At 41.8% G+C, this 14,773-nt stretch overlaps 1 protein-coding gene across 1 annotated transcript in view; it reads right to left on the bottom strand.

Annotated features, from left to right (window-relative positions):
- Nucleotides 1–14,773, bottom strand: part of LOC123759649 (fibroblast growth factor receptor 1) — a 153,968-nt gene that overhangs the window by 5,991 nt on the left and 133,204 nt on the right. The window contains exons 5-6 of the mRNA XM_045744848.2: nucleotides 8,516–8,643; nucleotides 1,283–1,457 (exon numbers count right to left, since the gene is read on the bottom strand). Of these exons, the coding sequence (XP_045600804.1) occupies nucleotides 1,283–1,457; nucleotides 8,516–8,643 (303 nt within the window). The remainder of the gene's footprint in view (nucleotides 1–1,282; nucleotides 1,458–8,515; nucleotides 8,644–14,773) is intronic.

Here is a 14,773-nt window from a genome sequence, read left to right as displayed (position 1 = left end):
TAGTTAAGCAGGCTGCTAAGTTAAAATAAAAAAATTAATATCTCAGATTTTGTCAAAAGTGTTGTTTCTATGTATTTTTGTAGAAGTCAGCTTACTGGAGGAGTTTATGGATAAATCTGGCAGCTACTCCGGTTTTTACCATTTGATGAGTAAAAAAAACAAATTGAATTACGTATATATATGCAATTGACGATCACAAAACACATCATTTTTATGTGGAAAATTCACAGAGAAGTGTGAAAGGAAGTGAACGTTTCGGCCTGATTAAAGCCGTTGTCAACACCAAACATGTATATATATATATATATATATATATATATATATATATATATATATATATATATAATATAATAAAATTCTGAAAAATTGCCCCTGACTAATATATAAAAATATAAAATATATTGAGTCTGATGGCTGTAACTGAAAATAACTACAGAAAATCCATCTTCTACAATTATATTAAATCAATTAAATATTATAGTATATCAATTATAGTATATCAATTAAAGCAGGTATTATAGCTTTCGTTCACTTTGCAACTATGATACTAGTTGTTGCAACAGCAACAGGGAGGGACCACAACAACAGTCACACAGAAACGGAGACACTACAATCTATAACAGATAACTACAGCAGGGACAATTTAAACTACAAACGTGGACATTACAAACTACAGCAAGGGACACTACACATTACAACAAGGACATTATAGACTACACCAAGGACATTACAGACTTCAGCAGGGACGTTGACCAAACCACACACTAAAAGATGACGACGTTTCGCTCCGTCCTGATATATTATCAAATCGATACAACTGGAACATTACAAACTACAGCAGAGGACACTACAAGCTACAACAGGGAACACTACAAGCTACAACAGGGAACACTACAAGCTACAACAAGGACACTGCAATAGAGATACTACATAATACACCAGGGATACTGTAAAATGGAACTGGAAAATGAAAACCTGGACACTACTGACTGCAGCCGGAACACTACAGTGATCACTACAAGTGGGGACGCTACAACAAGGACACTTCAACAACCACTGCCACTGTTTGAACAACATGTTGGGTATTTGCACCAAGATTCTTAGAATTATCTATTCAGCTTTTTCTTGGATGACTGTGTTTACCTTACGACTGAGACATCATAAGCAAAAGTCTTTTTGCCCATGAGAGAGAGAGAAAGAGGGAGAAAGAGAAAGAGAGAAAAAGAGAGAGAGAGAAAACATTTCTTGGTTTATGCACCAATAATCTCTCCAGTAATCTTACTCTTGAGTACGTGGACGTCGATGGAAATCTTCTGGGCATTTGAAGGCTTACAGGAGTACCTGCCAGAGTCCCAGACGGTGGCGTTGTGCACCAGGAGAGAGGAGCGGGTGGTGTCTCCCTTGTGGACCGTCGCTACCTTGATCTCTCGCCCCTCACGTGACCCGTAGTTCACCAGCTGCAGGTGGTGACAGGTGGGCGAGAGAGGGGGAAGCACATGGTGAAGTTAATTAACAGAAGGTCTCATTGCTAGGTATTAAGATGGTGGTGATCATATAGTTGGTTATGATGGCGTGGTTAGTCAAGTTGATTATAATGGTGTGGTGAGACAAACTGGTTTTGATGGTGTAGCATGACAAATTGGTTATAATTGTGTGATGAAACAAGCTGGTTATGATGGTAGGAAGAGGTGTTTCTTTCATAAATATTCGTACGCGGACCAAAGCCTCAGGCACACCAACTTCACGACAGAACTTCCTAAACATGACTGACAGCGGCGATTATCATAATATACTACATACGAGTCAATAAGGTGTCAAAATGTCGATGCTGAAGTCACTACATGACTGTTAAAAATGCAAGTAATCAATAAATAATTCACATGTAGAAAGATAGCACTGTAAAACATATGAAAAATATGGCTACGTTTGTAAATGGACACATGTCCTGGGTGACATATTAGCCTTCGTCTAGCCACCGATTTGGTTTGGGTTCAAGTCATTGCCAGGATGAATTGACTGGGATCCAATCCTTAACTCTCAGCCTCTATTCACCCAGCAGTAATTAAGTTAACTGGTTATTAACCGATTAGCAGGTCGTGTTATAGGTAAAACTGTTGGATTAAGGTTGTCATGAGCCATGGGAAGGGAAAGTTTTTAGCCTGCTAACAGGAGCCAAAGGTACCTGCGACTGTATGCTGCACTAAAATTTATAATAATTCTGTTAAATATTTGCACCAATTATCAAGTTAGTGATTGGCAGTGGCGCCCATCAAACGTCAACAAGTCATAAACCAGGAGAGACATCCGTCATCAGCACAAAACAGAGATATTTCTCATTTGTGTGATAATGGTCAAGTTAATGCTAGATTCTATAGACATATCCTGGCCATCCAAGGGGCAGTGATGGGCTCCTCGACTCTCTCACTCGCCGTTGGCGAATCTCACATATAATTCGGGTTTATCTCGTCCCTCCCACAGCAGGATAACGTCAGTTATGCCCCCTTGAAACGACGCTATTGCAGACCATGAAGAGTGGGCTGTGTTGGCCCCTCTAGACCAGCTTGGAGTGGACTGTTGGGTCAGGTACCAGTGGGCAAGTACTCCTGATGTACACTCACCATATATGTACAATTATGGGTAATGAAAGGATTATAGAAAGGAGATATACATCTGACGATTTTCTGGGGATTTGATTTAAAACAATTTTGTATCCTGGATCATCAAGGTTGCGACTTGAGTGTGTGTGTTTAATGTGTAGATCTGGCAACGACGACTGTAAAACGGTCAGTAATTGGGGGACAGCTGCGTCCACCGGAGTCGCTCGACACAGGAAGGGTAATAATGACCATCCAGGACAAGCGGCCGTCACAACGTTACCCGGGAGAGTGTAGGTGGCGTGAACCGTCACCTACAATGATGAATGGTAAGGCATATCTATCCAACTGGCAGAAAATCTTGATGCTTCCAGCATGTCTCTTAATTACACCCAGAAATCACAATAGCGTGATGCATCAAATGAACAAATCCACAAGGGCAGTGACGAGGATTCGAACCTACGTCCGAGAGCATCCCAGACGCTGCCTTAATCGACTGGATTTGTTCATGTCTGTTGATGTTCAGTCTTCGTCAGAATGCGTGTGGGTAAATTTGTATTATAAATGTATTTTTTATAAGTGGGCTACATAAAAGTATATTTCAGTCAGGAAAGTGATTACTTTAGCGTGTGAATATGTGTTGTTTGACAGGCAGGTCATATTTGAACTCTTGCCTGTTAAGCACATCATGTTCATGTAGACTACAAAATTGCTTTTGCGTAGTCTACATTCTTGAGTGTCTGTGTGTGTTTGGGGGAGGTAGTGTTTATGTAGATACAGGTGTGTATATACTGTGTGTTCGTGTGGACACAGGTGTGTATGTAGTGTGCGTTCGTGTGGACACAGGTGTGTATGTAGTGTGTGTTCGTGTGGACACAGGTGTGTATGTAGTGTGCGTTCGTGTGGACACAGGTGTATATGTAGTGTGTGTTCGTGTGGACACAGGTGTGTATATACTGTGCGTTCCTGTGGTGTGAATGTGGTGTGTGTTCGTGTGGACACAGGTGTGTATGTTGTGTGTGTTCGTGTACACACAGGTGTGTATGTATACTGTGTGTTCGTGTGGACACAGGTGTGTATGTATCGTGATCGCCAACGGCAGAGAGCACAAGCCAACATGAAGGCAATCCCAGAAGACAAGTGTTCAATATTGATGCCTCTCCCCACTGGCTGGGAATTATATATATTAAAGGGAACAGTGGAGAGATAGATCGTCACACACACACACACACACACACACACACACACACACACACACACACACACACACACACACACACACACATACACACACACACACACACACACACACACACACACACACACACACACACACACACACACACACATACACATAGGATAACGACAGCAGCGTACTCTACACTGGCAAAAGTTAGAACATCATTCAGAAACCTAAGTAAGGAGGCATTTAGGGCGCTTTACACTGCCTACGTGAGGCCAGTCTTAGAGTATGCCGCCTCATCATGGAGTCCCCATCTGAAGAAGCATATAATGAAACTGGAAAAGGTTCAGAGGTTTGCAACGAGACTCGTCCCAGAGCTACGAGGGATGGGGTATGAGGAGCGCCTGAGGGAACTGTGCCTTACGACACTAGAAAGAAGAAGGGAGAGGGGGGACATGATAGGAACGTATAAAATACTCAGAGGGATTGACAGAGTGGACATAGACGAAATGTTCACATGGAATAGTAATAAAACGAGAGGACATGGATGGAAGCTTGAAACTCAGATGAGTCACAGAGATGTTAGGAAGTTTTCTTTTAGCGTGAGAGTAGTGGGAAAATGGAATGCACTTCAGGAACAGGTTGTGGAAGCAAATACTATTCATAATTTTAAAACCAGGTATGATAGGGAAATGGGACAGGAGTCATTGCTGTAAACAACCGATGCTCGAAAGGCGGGATCCAAGAGTCAATGCTCGATCCTGCAGACACAACTAGGTGAGTACAACTAGGTGAGTACACACACACCAGTTTATAGAGCCCAATAGGCTCAGGAACCTGTAGACCAGTTGATTGACAGTTGAGAGGCGGGACCAAAGTGCCAGAGCTCAACCCCGCAAGCACAACTAGGTGAGTACAACTAGGTGAGTATACACGCACACAAAATAATGTGCTGGAGAGAACTGTCAAGAGGCTTGTTCATTAGTTAATAATAGTTAAATTACAACTAGTATAACTATAGCTTGTTCAATAGAACAATAGTTAAACTATAAGGTACAACAAGGCTAGTGGGCGGGGCATGAAGAGCTAGACCTGACCTTCGTAGACACAGATAGGTAAGCACACCAACAGAGCCGGAAAATAAATCCTCGTAGGAACAATTATGTGAGTACAAACAGGTTCGAGGTTATATACACTACATGCGCGCATGCGCAAGAGTCCACGTTTAATATCTTATGGGCCGCGTGGTTGAGTGGACAGCGCTCGGGGGTCGTAGTCCAAATGGCCCGGGTTCGATTCCCGGAGGAGGGGGAAACAAATGGGCAGAGTTTCTTTCAACTTGAAGTTCATCTAGCAGCAAATAGGTACCTGGGAGGTAGACAGCTGCTATGGGCTGCTCCCTGGGGATGTGTGTGTGTGTGTGTGTGTTAGAAAGAAATATATGTAGCAGTCATAATAGATGAAAAATATATTGGTTAGAAAGGCGGGGTCCAAGAGCTAATAGCTCGATTTTGCAGACACAAAAATAGTAAATAGTAAATACACTTAAAAATCGTAAAGATTTTCTGTAAAATCTGTAAAATCAACTGGTGTACAGGTTCCTGAGCCTATTGGGCTCTATAAATTAAGCATTTTTTTTTCTTAAAATCGCAAAGATCTGTCTCGTCGTCCTCGAGACAGAAAAAATGAACAGGCGAACAGCATCTGTTCCCTGAAGGGCAGCTCTTCCTCGAGCAGCTCCTCGAGGCTCCTCCTCAAGACACTCCTCGTCTGCCAGTTAGTCGCAAACGAGAATTTTTTTAAGGCCAAATTATTTCCTTCCAGGAACTGATGTGTGTGTATTTACTATTTGTGCTTGCAGCGTCAGGCCTCCTAGCTGTTGATAACCGTTGGTGGTGTGAGGTAATGACTTCCTACAGTTGGTCCTTGTCATATATACTACAAGGGACACACACACACACACACACACACACACACACACACACACACACACACACACACACACACACACACACACACACACACACACATCCCTGGGATGCAACCGACAACAGCTGTGGAACTTCCAGGTATCTTTTTCTAGGTAAACACAGTCCAGGAAACAAACACAGGTCCGTGGACTGAAGATCATAAACGCTGTGTGTGTGTGAGTCCAAGTTACAGTTTGGATAAATATATCCAAGTGCTGTAACAAATGGAATAAAGATTTATTATGATATTACATGAATTGCTTCGTCTGGCTGCTTAAAAGACGTCGTCTGCTCCTGCTTTCATATTCCTTCTGGGCTCTCTTGATAAGAGATAAATTCAGTTTACTGAGAGGCATTCAGGAGGCATACCTGCCCCTCGTTAGTCTCCTCCTGTGTCTGGAAACTTGTTATTGCTGGAATTTAAAGATGCCAATATAAAAATATAACGAGCTATGTTTCTTGAAATGGTTTCCACTTGCGAAAATTTGGTTTTAATATTAAATACTGCATGACTTCTTATCACTTCGCTGGAAGATTCGGTGTTCAACTCGACTTGGTGAGCGACTTACTGTGCTATCGTCTCTGCCCGGTTCACTTGGTGAGCGACTTACTGTGCTATCGTCTCTGCCCGGTTCACTTCACAACCGGTGTTGTGGTTAATACAGTCGCCTGGGCAAGGGAAGGAGGTTTGAGGTTTGGCGTCCAATACATGAGGCTCGTTTATTGGGTACTGTTCCCCCTACTGAGTGGCACACCAGTACAATAAGATGTTCAGAGCGCCACAAGAGAAGCAGAAGTGAGTTCCAGGCTTGTCTGATAGAGACAAAGGAAGGATCGAAAGAAAACACAAGGCACATGTACGCAGATAGGGACTCAAAGCACATGTGCGCACATATGGACACAAGCATATGTGCCTTACCCCTCTCTTCCTTCATCGTTCGCTTTCTCTCCCCATTTCTCTGGCATTCTGACCCTCCTCTATTATTAAAACCAGTAAAGCACTTTATCTCTCACGTTTTATTCAGCGCTCCGGCCTGCTACTTCAGATTTTTTATCGCAGTGGAAATAATACAGGTCTTAGCATGTTCGTCCTAACTTAGTTGCTCTTGTTCGATCTCTTTTCCTAAGAACATTATTTTTTCTCGGACATTGTTTTTCCTACTTACTGTGTTCTTGGTCATATCTCTCATTCTCTGTATCCATTTGTTTGTTGTTGCTGCTCTTGACTTATTAGCTTCTTTTGTTTCAGCTTACCCTCTTCGTAAAAAAATAAATAAGGGAACTAAATTCTATCTCGCTTGTTTTCCCCTTTCTTGCTTCTTTGACTTTCTGACCTTACATTATAACCAATCTTTCCCTGCTACCACTCTCTCTCTCTCTCTCTCTCTCTCTCTCTCTCTCTCTCTCTCTCTCTCTCTCTCTCTCTCTCTCTCTCTCTCTCTCTCTCTCTCTCTCTCTCTCTCCCTCTCTCTCTCTCTCCTGTCTCTCTCTTTCTCTGTCTCTCTCTCTCTCTCTCTCTCTCTCTCTCTCTCTCTCTCTCTCTCTCTCTCTCTCTCTCTCTCTCTCTCTCCCTCTCTCTCTCTCTCCTGTCTCTCTCTTTCTCTGTCTCTCTCTCTCTCTCTCTCTCTCTCTCTCTCTCTCTCTCTCTCTCTCTCTCTCTCTCTCTCTCTCCTGTCTCTCTCTTTCTCTGTCTCTCTCTCTCTCTCTCTCTCTCTCTCTCTCTCTCTCTCTCTCTCTCTCTCTCTCTCTCTCTCTCTCTCTCTCTTTCTCTCTCTCTCTCTCTCTCTCTCTCTCTCTCTCTCTCTCTCTCTCTCTCTCTCTCTCTCTCTCTCTCTCTCTCTCTCTCTCTCTCTCTCTCTCCCTTAACTTTTGCTGAGATCTCCCTAAATTCTCACTGAACTTTCCCTGCCACCCTGCGCAGCTTCACTCCTGGTAGGGATCACGGGATATTAAACTCACGCCGCAACATTTCCAGCATTCCAGGAGAATTTAGCTCAGACTGCAAGACCCCAACATCCTCACTCCCCGTCCTCTATTATTCCAGAAATACCATTCTGTACATTTTCTCTGAAATGATTGATTTATAACTGAACCAAACACAAATGTTAATTTTTGCAGTGTTTAATGACCGGAATTTTATTAATAATTCTTGTCGTTCTCTATGCATGACATGGAAGATATTTTTTGGTTTTTGCTTTTGTTTTCTCTGAAAGCTTTGCACGACTCGATAAATAGAAGTAATGAGTGGAGTACCTCAAGGGTAGATATGATGGTCCAGCCTGTTATTAATGTGTAAATAATCTAATAGAGGAAGTTCAGCCTTTACCACATCTGCTGACGACGCTTAGCTGATGAGTTTAGTTTACCACAATAATAAAATGAGTGAGGTACCAAGGTACCTTGTCACTGAGGTGCCAAGGTACCATATCAGTGAGATACCAAGGTACCTTGTCACTGAGGTGCCAAGGTACCATATCAGTTAGGTACCAAGGTACCTTGTCACTGAGGTGCCAAGGTACCATATCAGTGAGGTACCAAGGTACCATATCAATGAGGCAACAACCTACCATATCAGTGAGGTACCAAGGAACCTTGTCACTGAGGTGCCAAGGAACCTTGTCACTGAGGTGCCAAGGTACCATATCAGTGAGGTACCAAGGTACCTTGTCACTGAGGTGCCAAGGTACCATATCAGTTAGGTACCAAGGTACCTTGTCACTCAGGTGCCAAGGTACCGTATCAGTAAAGTAGCAAGGGACAGCACATACCTTATCACGGTGGTACCATAGGATGAATTCCGGCGGAGTTGGGCTGAAGTGGACGACGCAGGTTAGATTAAGAGTGCTCCCTCGGTCCAGGTACACTTCCCCGTCCCCCAGCAGCTCAGCCGTCGGCACTGACGGAGAAAAATTGCACCTGTACAGACCCCCCACTGTCAACTTTTCCTGTGTCCATGTTCCAATGTGCTGACCCCCTGTCCACTGTGCCGTCCCCCTGTTCAGTGTTCAGACCCCTGTCCCCCTGTGCAGATGGAGCCCCCCTGTCCACTATCCAGATCCTCTCTCCACCGTCCAAACTGTCTACTGTCTAGATCCAAATCATCTCTGCATGGTGAAACCTGAATGATACGAGCTCTGATTGGCGCTTTCCTAAGATTGACCATAATAAAATATTTGCTTTATTTACAGATAACTTTCATATTCTTAAGTTAGTGATAACCTTCATATTCTTGAGTTAGTGATAACCTTCATATTCTTGAATTAGTGATAACCTTCATATTCTTGAGATAGTGATAACCTTCATATTATTGAGGTAGTAATAATCTTCATATTCTTGAGTTAGTGATAACCTTCATATTCTTGAGTTAGTGATAACCTTCATATTCTTGAGTTAGTGATAACCTTCATATTCTTGAATTAGTGATAACCTTCATATTATTGAGGAAGTGATAACCTTCATATTCTTGAGTTAGTGATAACCTTCATATTCTTGAGTTAGTGATAACCTTCATATTCTTGAGTTAGTGATAACCTTCATATTCTTGAGTTAGTGATAACCTTCATATTCTTGAGTTAGTGATAACCTTCATATTCTTGAGTTAGTGATAACCATCATATTCTCTGGTTAGTGAAAAATTTCATATTTTTAGGTCATTGATAAACCTGAAATTAACAGGAAAGTGATGGCTTCATATTCATGAGTTTTTGCGTGTGGAAAATGTCGAAGCGAGTCATATGAATTATTTTATAAGTCTCTGGTATATGATTGGGCCATTCTCGAGGTCATTAGGAGCATGTTGGAATAAATGTAAAAGGTTCAGAATGATTACGACAATTAAAACAGGTCATATTCTGCTCTTATTTATGGTAATGGTAATTATTGTCTCGTTAATGCTCTATCGCTGCTAATTCAAGTTATTATTAAGCTAATGCATGAAATATTGAAGTTAATTCTCGTCGTGTAACTGCTAATTCATGTCATATTAATGCTGATTTATGTTATGATTCGCTCCTGTTTGCACGATTTGTTTATTTCTAATAAAATAAATTGATTGAGAGCAATAATGTTGAAATATATGATAGGTGTGTTGTGTGTGTGTGTGTGTGTGTGTGTGTGTGTGTGTGTGTGTGTGTGTGTGTGTGTGTGTGTGTGTGTGTGTGTACGTACTCATCGACCTGTGCTTGGCGGCGGGTTGAGCTTCGGCTCTATGGTTCCGCCTCTCAACTGTCAATCAACCTGAGCCTACTGGGCTTTATCTTATCTCCACTTCAAATTGTATGGAGTCTACCTCCACCACATCACTTCCTAATGTATTCCATATCTTAACTAATCTGACACGAGTACTGTAACAACTCTTGTAGCCCATTATGCAATGAAACTCCTCTGTGGCTCTTCATATGATGGTTATCATTGCAATTTAATTGACTTTGAACATCACTTAAACATTAATTGACTTTGAACATCACTTAAACAATCTTTTATATCCGAGAGCTCACAACCTGCCCTCTCCAACTTAACATCGTAATTTGACGTATGAAACCCCCACACCGGCCAAAATATGATGTACTATAAACCTCATACTCGCTCGTAAAATTGACGCGCGGGTTCCGTTTTCTATTCATGGGGTCCTCAGGTTAGGTTCGGGCAGTTTATTAACAACTAATTTTAGTGACATTATCACAACTGTAGATGACAGGTTGTTGACTGCACGACCTCACACTACACCTCGTGCACCTCATCTCTCACACCTCTACAGGAACGACAGAGGGAAGTGTACCACTTATATGAACAGTGTACATGAAAAGTGTACCACTTATATGAACAATGTACCACTTATATGAACAATGTACCACTTGTATGAACAATGTACCACTTATATGAACAATGTACCACTTGTATGAACAATGTACCACTTGTATGAACAATGTACCACTTATATGAACAATGTACCACTTGTATGAACAATGTACCACTTATATGAACAATGTACCACTTGTATGAACAATGTACCACTTATATGAACAATGGACCACTTATATGAACAATGTACCACTTGTATGAACAATGTACCACTTACACGAAGATAGTACATGAACAATGTCGTCTATGGCTAAAAAAAAAACTGTCATCGTTTCAGATGAATTTTAACCTGTCATTGATGATAAATAATTATATTAAATTCGATATTGTGGATTGAATTATTTTGAGGTTAATTATTTTGAACACCAGCTGTGTAAACATTGAACTCGCGATAACAATGATAAAAGTGCATGTTAAAAATAATGGCATAGAGAGTATTCAATTAATATTATAACAGGTATGATAATTGTAATGCTACAGTAATCTTACGATATATGTGAAAATACAAATGTTATTTACACTCTCGCTTGTATGATTAAAACTAATGCAATCATTAGCAATTGATTACAGACCAGGCGAAGAAAAACACCTTGGTTGTAAGTGATAGTGTGTGTATTCACCTAGTTGTATTCACTTAGTTGTGCTTGCGGGGGTTGAGCTCTGCTCTTTCGGCCCGCCTCTCAACTGTCAATCAACTGTTACTAATTACAATTTTTTTTCTCCACACACACACACACACACACACACACACACACACACACTCACACACACACACACACTCACACACACACACACACACACACACACACACACACACACACACACACACACACACACACACACACACAGGAAGCAGCCCGTGACAGCTGGCTAACTCCCCGGTACCTATTTACTGCTAGGTAACAGGAGCATCAGGGTGAAATAAACTTTACCCATTTGTTTCTGCCTGGTCCAGGACTCGAACCCGGGCCACAGAATTACGAGTCCTGCGTGCTGTTCACTCAGCTACCAGACCCCCTCTAGTAGCTATTACCAGTGTGTGTGTACTCACCTAGTTGTGCTTGCAGGGGTTGAGCTTCGGCTCTTTGGTCCCGCCTCTCAACCGTCAATCAACTGATGTGTGTGTGTGTGTGTGTGTGTGTGTATGTGTATGTGTATGTGTATGTGTGTGTGTGTGTGTGTGTGTGTGTGTGTGTGTGTGTGTGTGTGTGTGTGTGTGTGTGTGTGTGTGTGCCGCCTCAACATGAATGCTCCAAAGTTCACACTTGACGCACCTGCCAGCTACCTGAATAGGTGTTCGTCCCCAGTAGTTAATGCCACACTATTATTAAGACGAGTGTTCCGGTGACAGCCTCCTGACAGCTCTCTTTTTAAGGCCAGCTCTATGTTTTTATTGTGTGTGTGTGTGTGTGTGTGTGTGTGTGTGTGTGTGTGTGTGTGTGTGCTCACCTAGTAGCTGTCAGGTGGTGACGCTGGTGACAGCCGTCAGGTGGTGACGCTGGTGACAGCCGTCAGGTCGTGACAAACGACTCAATAGCACTGCACCACCAGTCCATATATCTTTACTGTCATTTGTTTCTTCAGTATTTAGTTCATGCACAAAACTTCCTCTGACCAATGAATTCCTCCATCACAGTTCTCTGATATATCGAGCAGTTAACTGTAATTGCCAGAGTTTGGGATCAAGGCTCCCCAAATAACGACGTTAGCGAGCAGCGGCGGTTTATGCATTATGAATGAATATAGATTTATTCATTATGAATGAGTATAGATTTGTTGCAGAGTGTGAAGTGAGGGGGGAGAGTGTTGACAATAGCCCAACCCTCCTCCCCTGTCTTGGGTGCTGTTGTCAATCATTATAGAGGAAGATTGTTGTTGGTTAAGACATTTTCAGGAGAAGTTGAGCTGAAGGTTGTACCCTTAAGATGCATACATATAATGGTGTCTCTAAAGAAATGGTTCATGTACAATTTCATAGCAGATAATTCTTGTTTTTTTTCATGGTGAAATTCAGTGATAATTCAGGGATTATATATTTGATTATATCATACTTATGGCTCCGGCTGCCTTAAACTTATCACGGAGGTGTGAATTGAATTAGCCATCAAAGCCAGTAATCACATGACGGTGAAGTGATCTTGGATCATCAGCGATAACGTTGAACCACTACTGGATCACGTTACTACAACATCACTTAAATGTGTAAACACTAAGACGCCTTCTATGTACAGCTGAAGAATAACAAATGCCAAGCCATGTGCTGGTTGACCTCGTTGACAGTCTCACTGTTGAATATTGTTGGCCATTACTACTCATAATGGGGGAGTGGGTTGGAGTGACTTCCATTCAATAATTCCTACTGTGGTTACTCCAGTAAACACTTTGGAAGAATGTACACTGACTGTTCATCCCACCAACTACTAGATACCTGTTAGTTATCGAGGTGCTGTTGACTGTATCCTGGTGAAGGCTGTTTATTGGTCTATGGATGTCTCAAAAACCCCTTAACGCCCTTCCTGTTTCCCACTCCGGGAAACCAGGCGAATTAAATCACACAACAAACCACGAGACACAAATCAAGAAACATAACAGTGACACACAAACCTCAACGGACCACAAACTAGGGCAGACAAACCATATGTAACAAACCACGACCACCAGTTAAACTTGGCCAACCTGAATATGTGTATGCTGATCCCTACAGGTTGCGACCACTGTCCCGCGGAATGCTATTAATTACCTGGCTGTGAGCGCACTCCAGGACCTTCTGCTAGCAAGCACTTCCAGTGTCATGGGATCACCTCCCACCACTCGGAACGGGTTATATATGTATATGTGATATGATGGGAGTAGAGCTAGTGAGTAGAGGCGTGTGAGTACCGGGAGTTAATGGGGCAAGGGAATAGGGGGAGACACTAGGGGGAGTTAATAGGGTGAGGGAATAGGGGAGACAATAGGGGGAGCGAGGAGGACGAGTGACTTACGGTGAATGATCATGCAGGGCTGGTAATCTAAGTATGGGACTGGGTAAATTTAGAGAGTAAGGAGAATGAGCAAGAGGCGTGAGTAGGGGCAAGTAAGGTAATGAGTAATAGGAGTGACGAGGGCAAGAAGCAAAGGAAGAATACAAAATTAAACTACGGATTTTCTTGATGTAATATAAATATAAGTACACTGCTATCCTAAAATTGAAAATAAGAACATAAATGGTCACTGTGGCCTAAAATCGATAACAAATGGTTGTAATATGCAATACAAATTGATTTAATACTTAGCTGTGACTATCCTCGACATGACTAATATACCCATTCACTTCAACGCGAGGCTATGAATACTCACGTGAAAACGTGACATATTACCTTTGATAATATAATAGATTATTGGATACGTGCACTGGAATATTCGAACAGTGTTTCGCACTCGTCCTCTGTTCGATTCGTACATCTCTAAAGGCTTCATCCACGTAATGCAAATACTAATTGCCAGTAGAAAATAAACACCTAACCTTACCTACGCTTAACTGCAGGAATTTATGAAATATATTAATATTTATATCTGAGAAATCCCCTAATTTTTTTAAACACACAATGTTAAATTTGATGAATGCGTCTGTGGGGTCGCATGAACGAACATAGCCCAGGGAGCGGTTGTTTGTAAACAACCTTTGTTGATTGTTTTCATTCATGGATTAACGAGTGTTTGGTCCATGTTTTGAGAATAGGCTGAAATGACGGTGGCAACTACTACTCTTTAACTGCTGATGCCAAAATACAGGAACCTTTAGCATCTTTTTGTCAGAAAAATATTTAATTCATGGGTTACGGGCTGGACGGTTAGGCAATGTTAGGAAGTAATTCATTCACGCGATCACCTCCAAGGAATCTAAAAAAAAGATACAGTTGAGTCTGTCAGAAAAAATGTGTCGTAATTTATCAAATATTCACTATTCAAAATTATTTCTGGATTCGACAGTAAAGTCGATTAGATCCTGAATGAATTTCTGATGCAGATATGCGGGACAAACTATGTGACCCTCAGTTGGTTACTAGAAACCGATGGGAAACTTTTACATCGGAAGATTTGGGCATTTGGGTATTATAATTATAATTCATGTGAGATAAAACAATATTAAAAGTACACTACTTTTTACAATAAAGAGTCCAGCA

Source organism: Procambarus clarkii, chromosome 8 (genome assembly GCF_040958095.1).
Source record: "Procambarus clarkii isolate CNS0578487 chromosome 8, FALCON_Pclarkii_2.0, whole genome shotgun sequence".
Taxonomy (NCBI): Eukaryota; Metazoa; Arthropoda; class Malacostraca; order Decapoda; family Cambaridae; genus Procambarus; species Procambarus clarkii.
The sequence above is the reverse complement of the archived record's forward strand: the minus strand, read 5'-3'. Positions and strand labels throughout refer to the sequence as shown.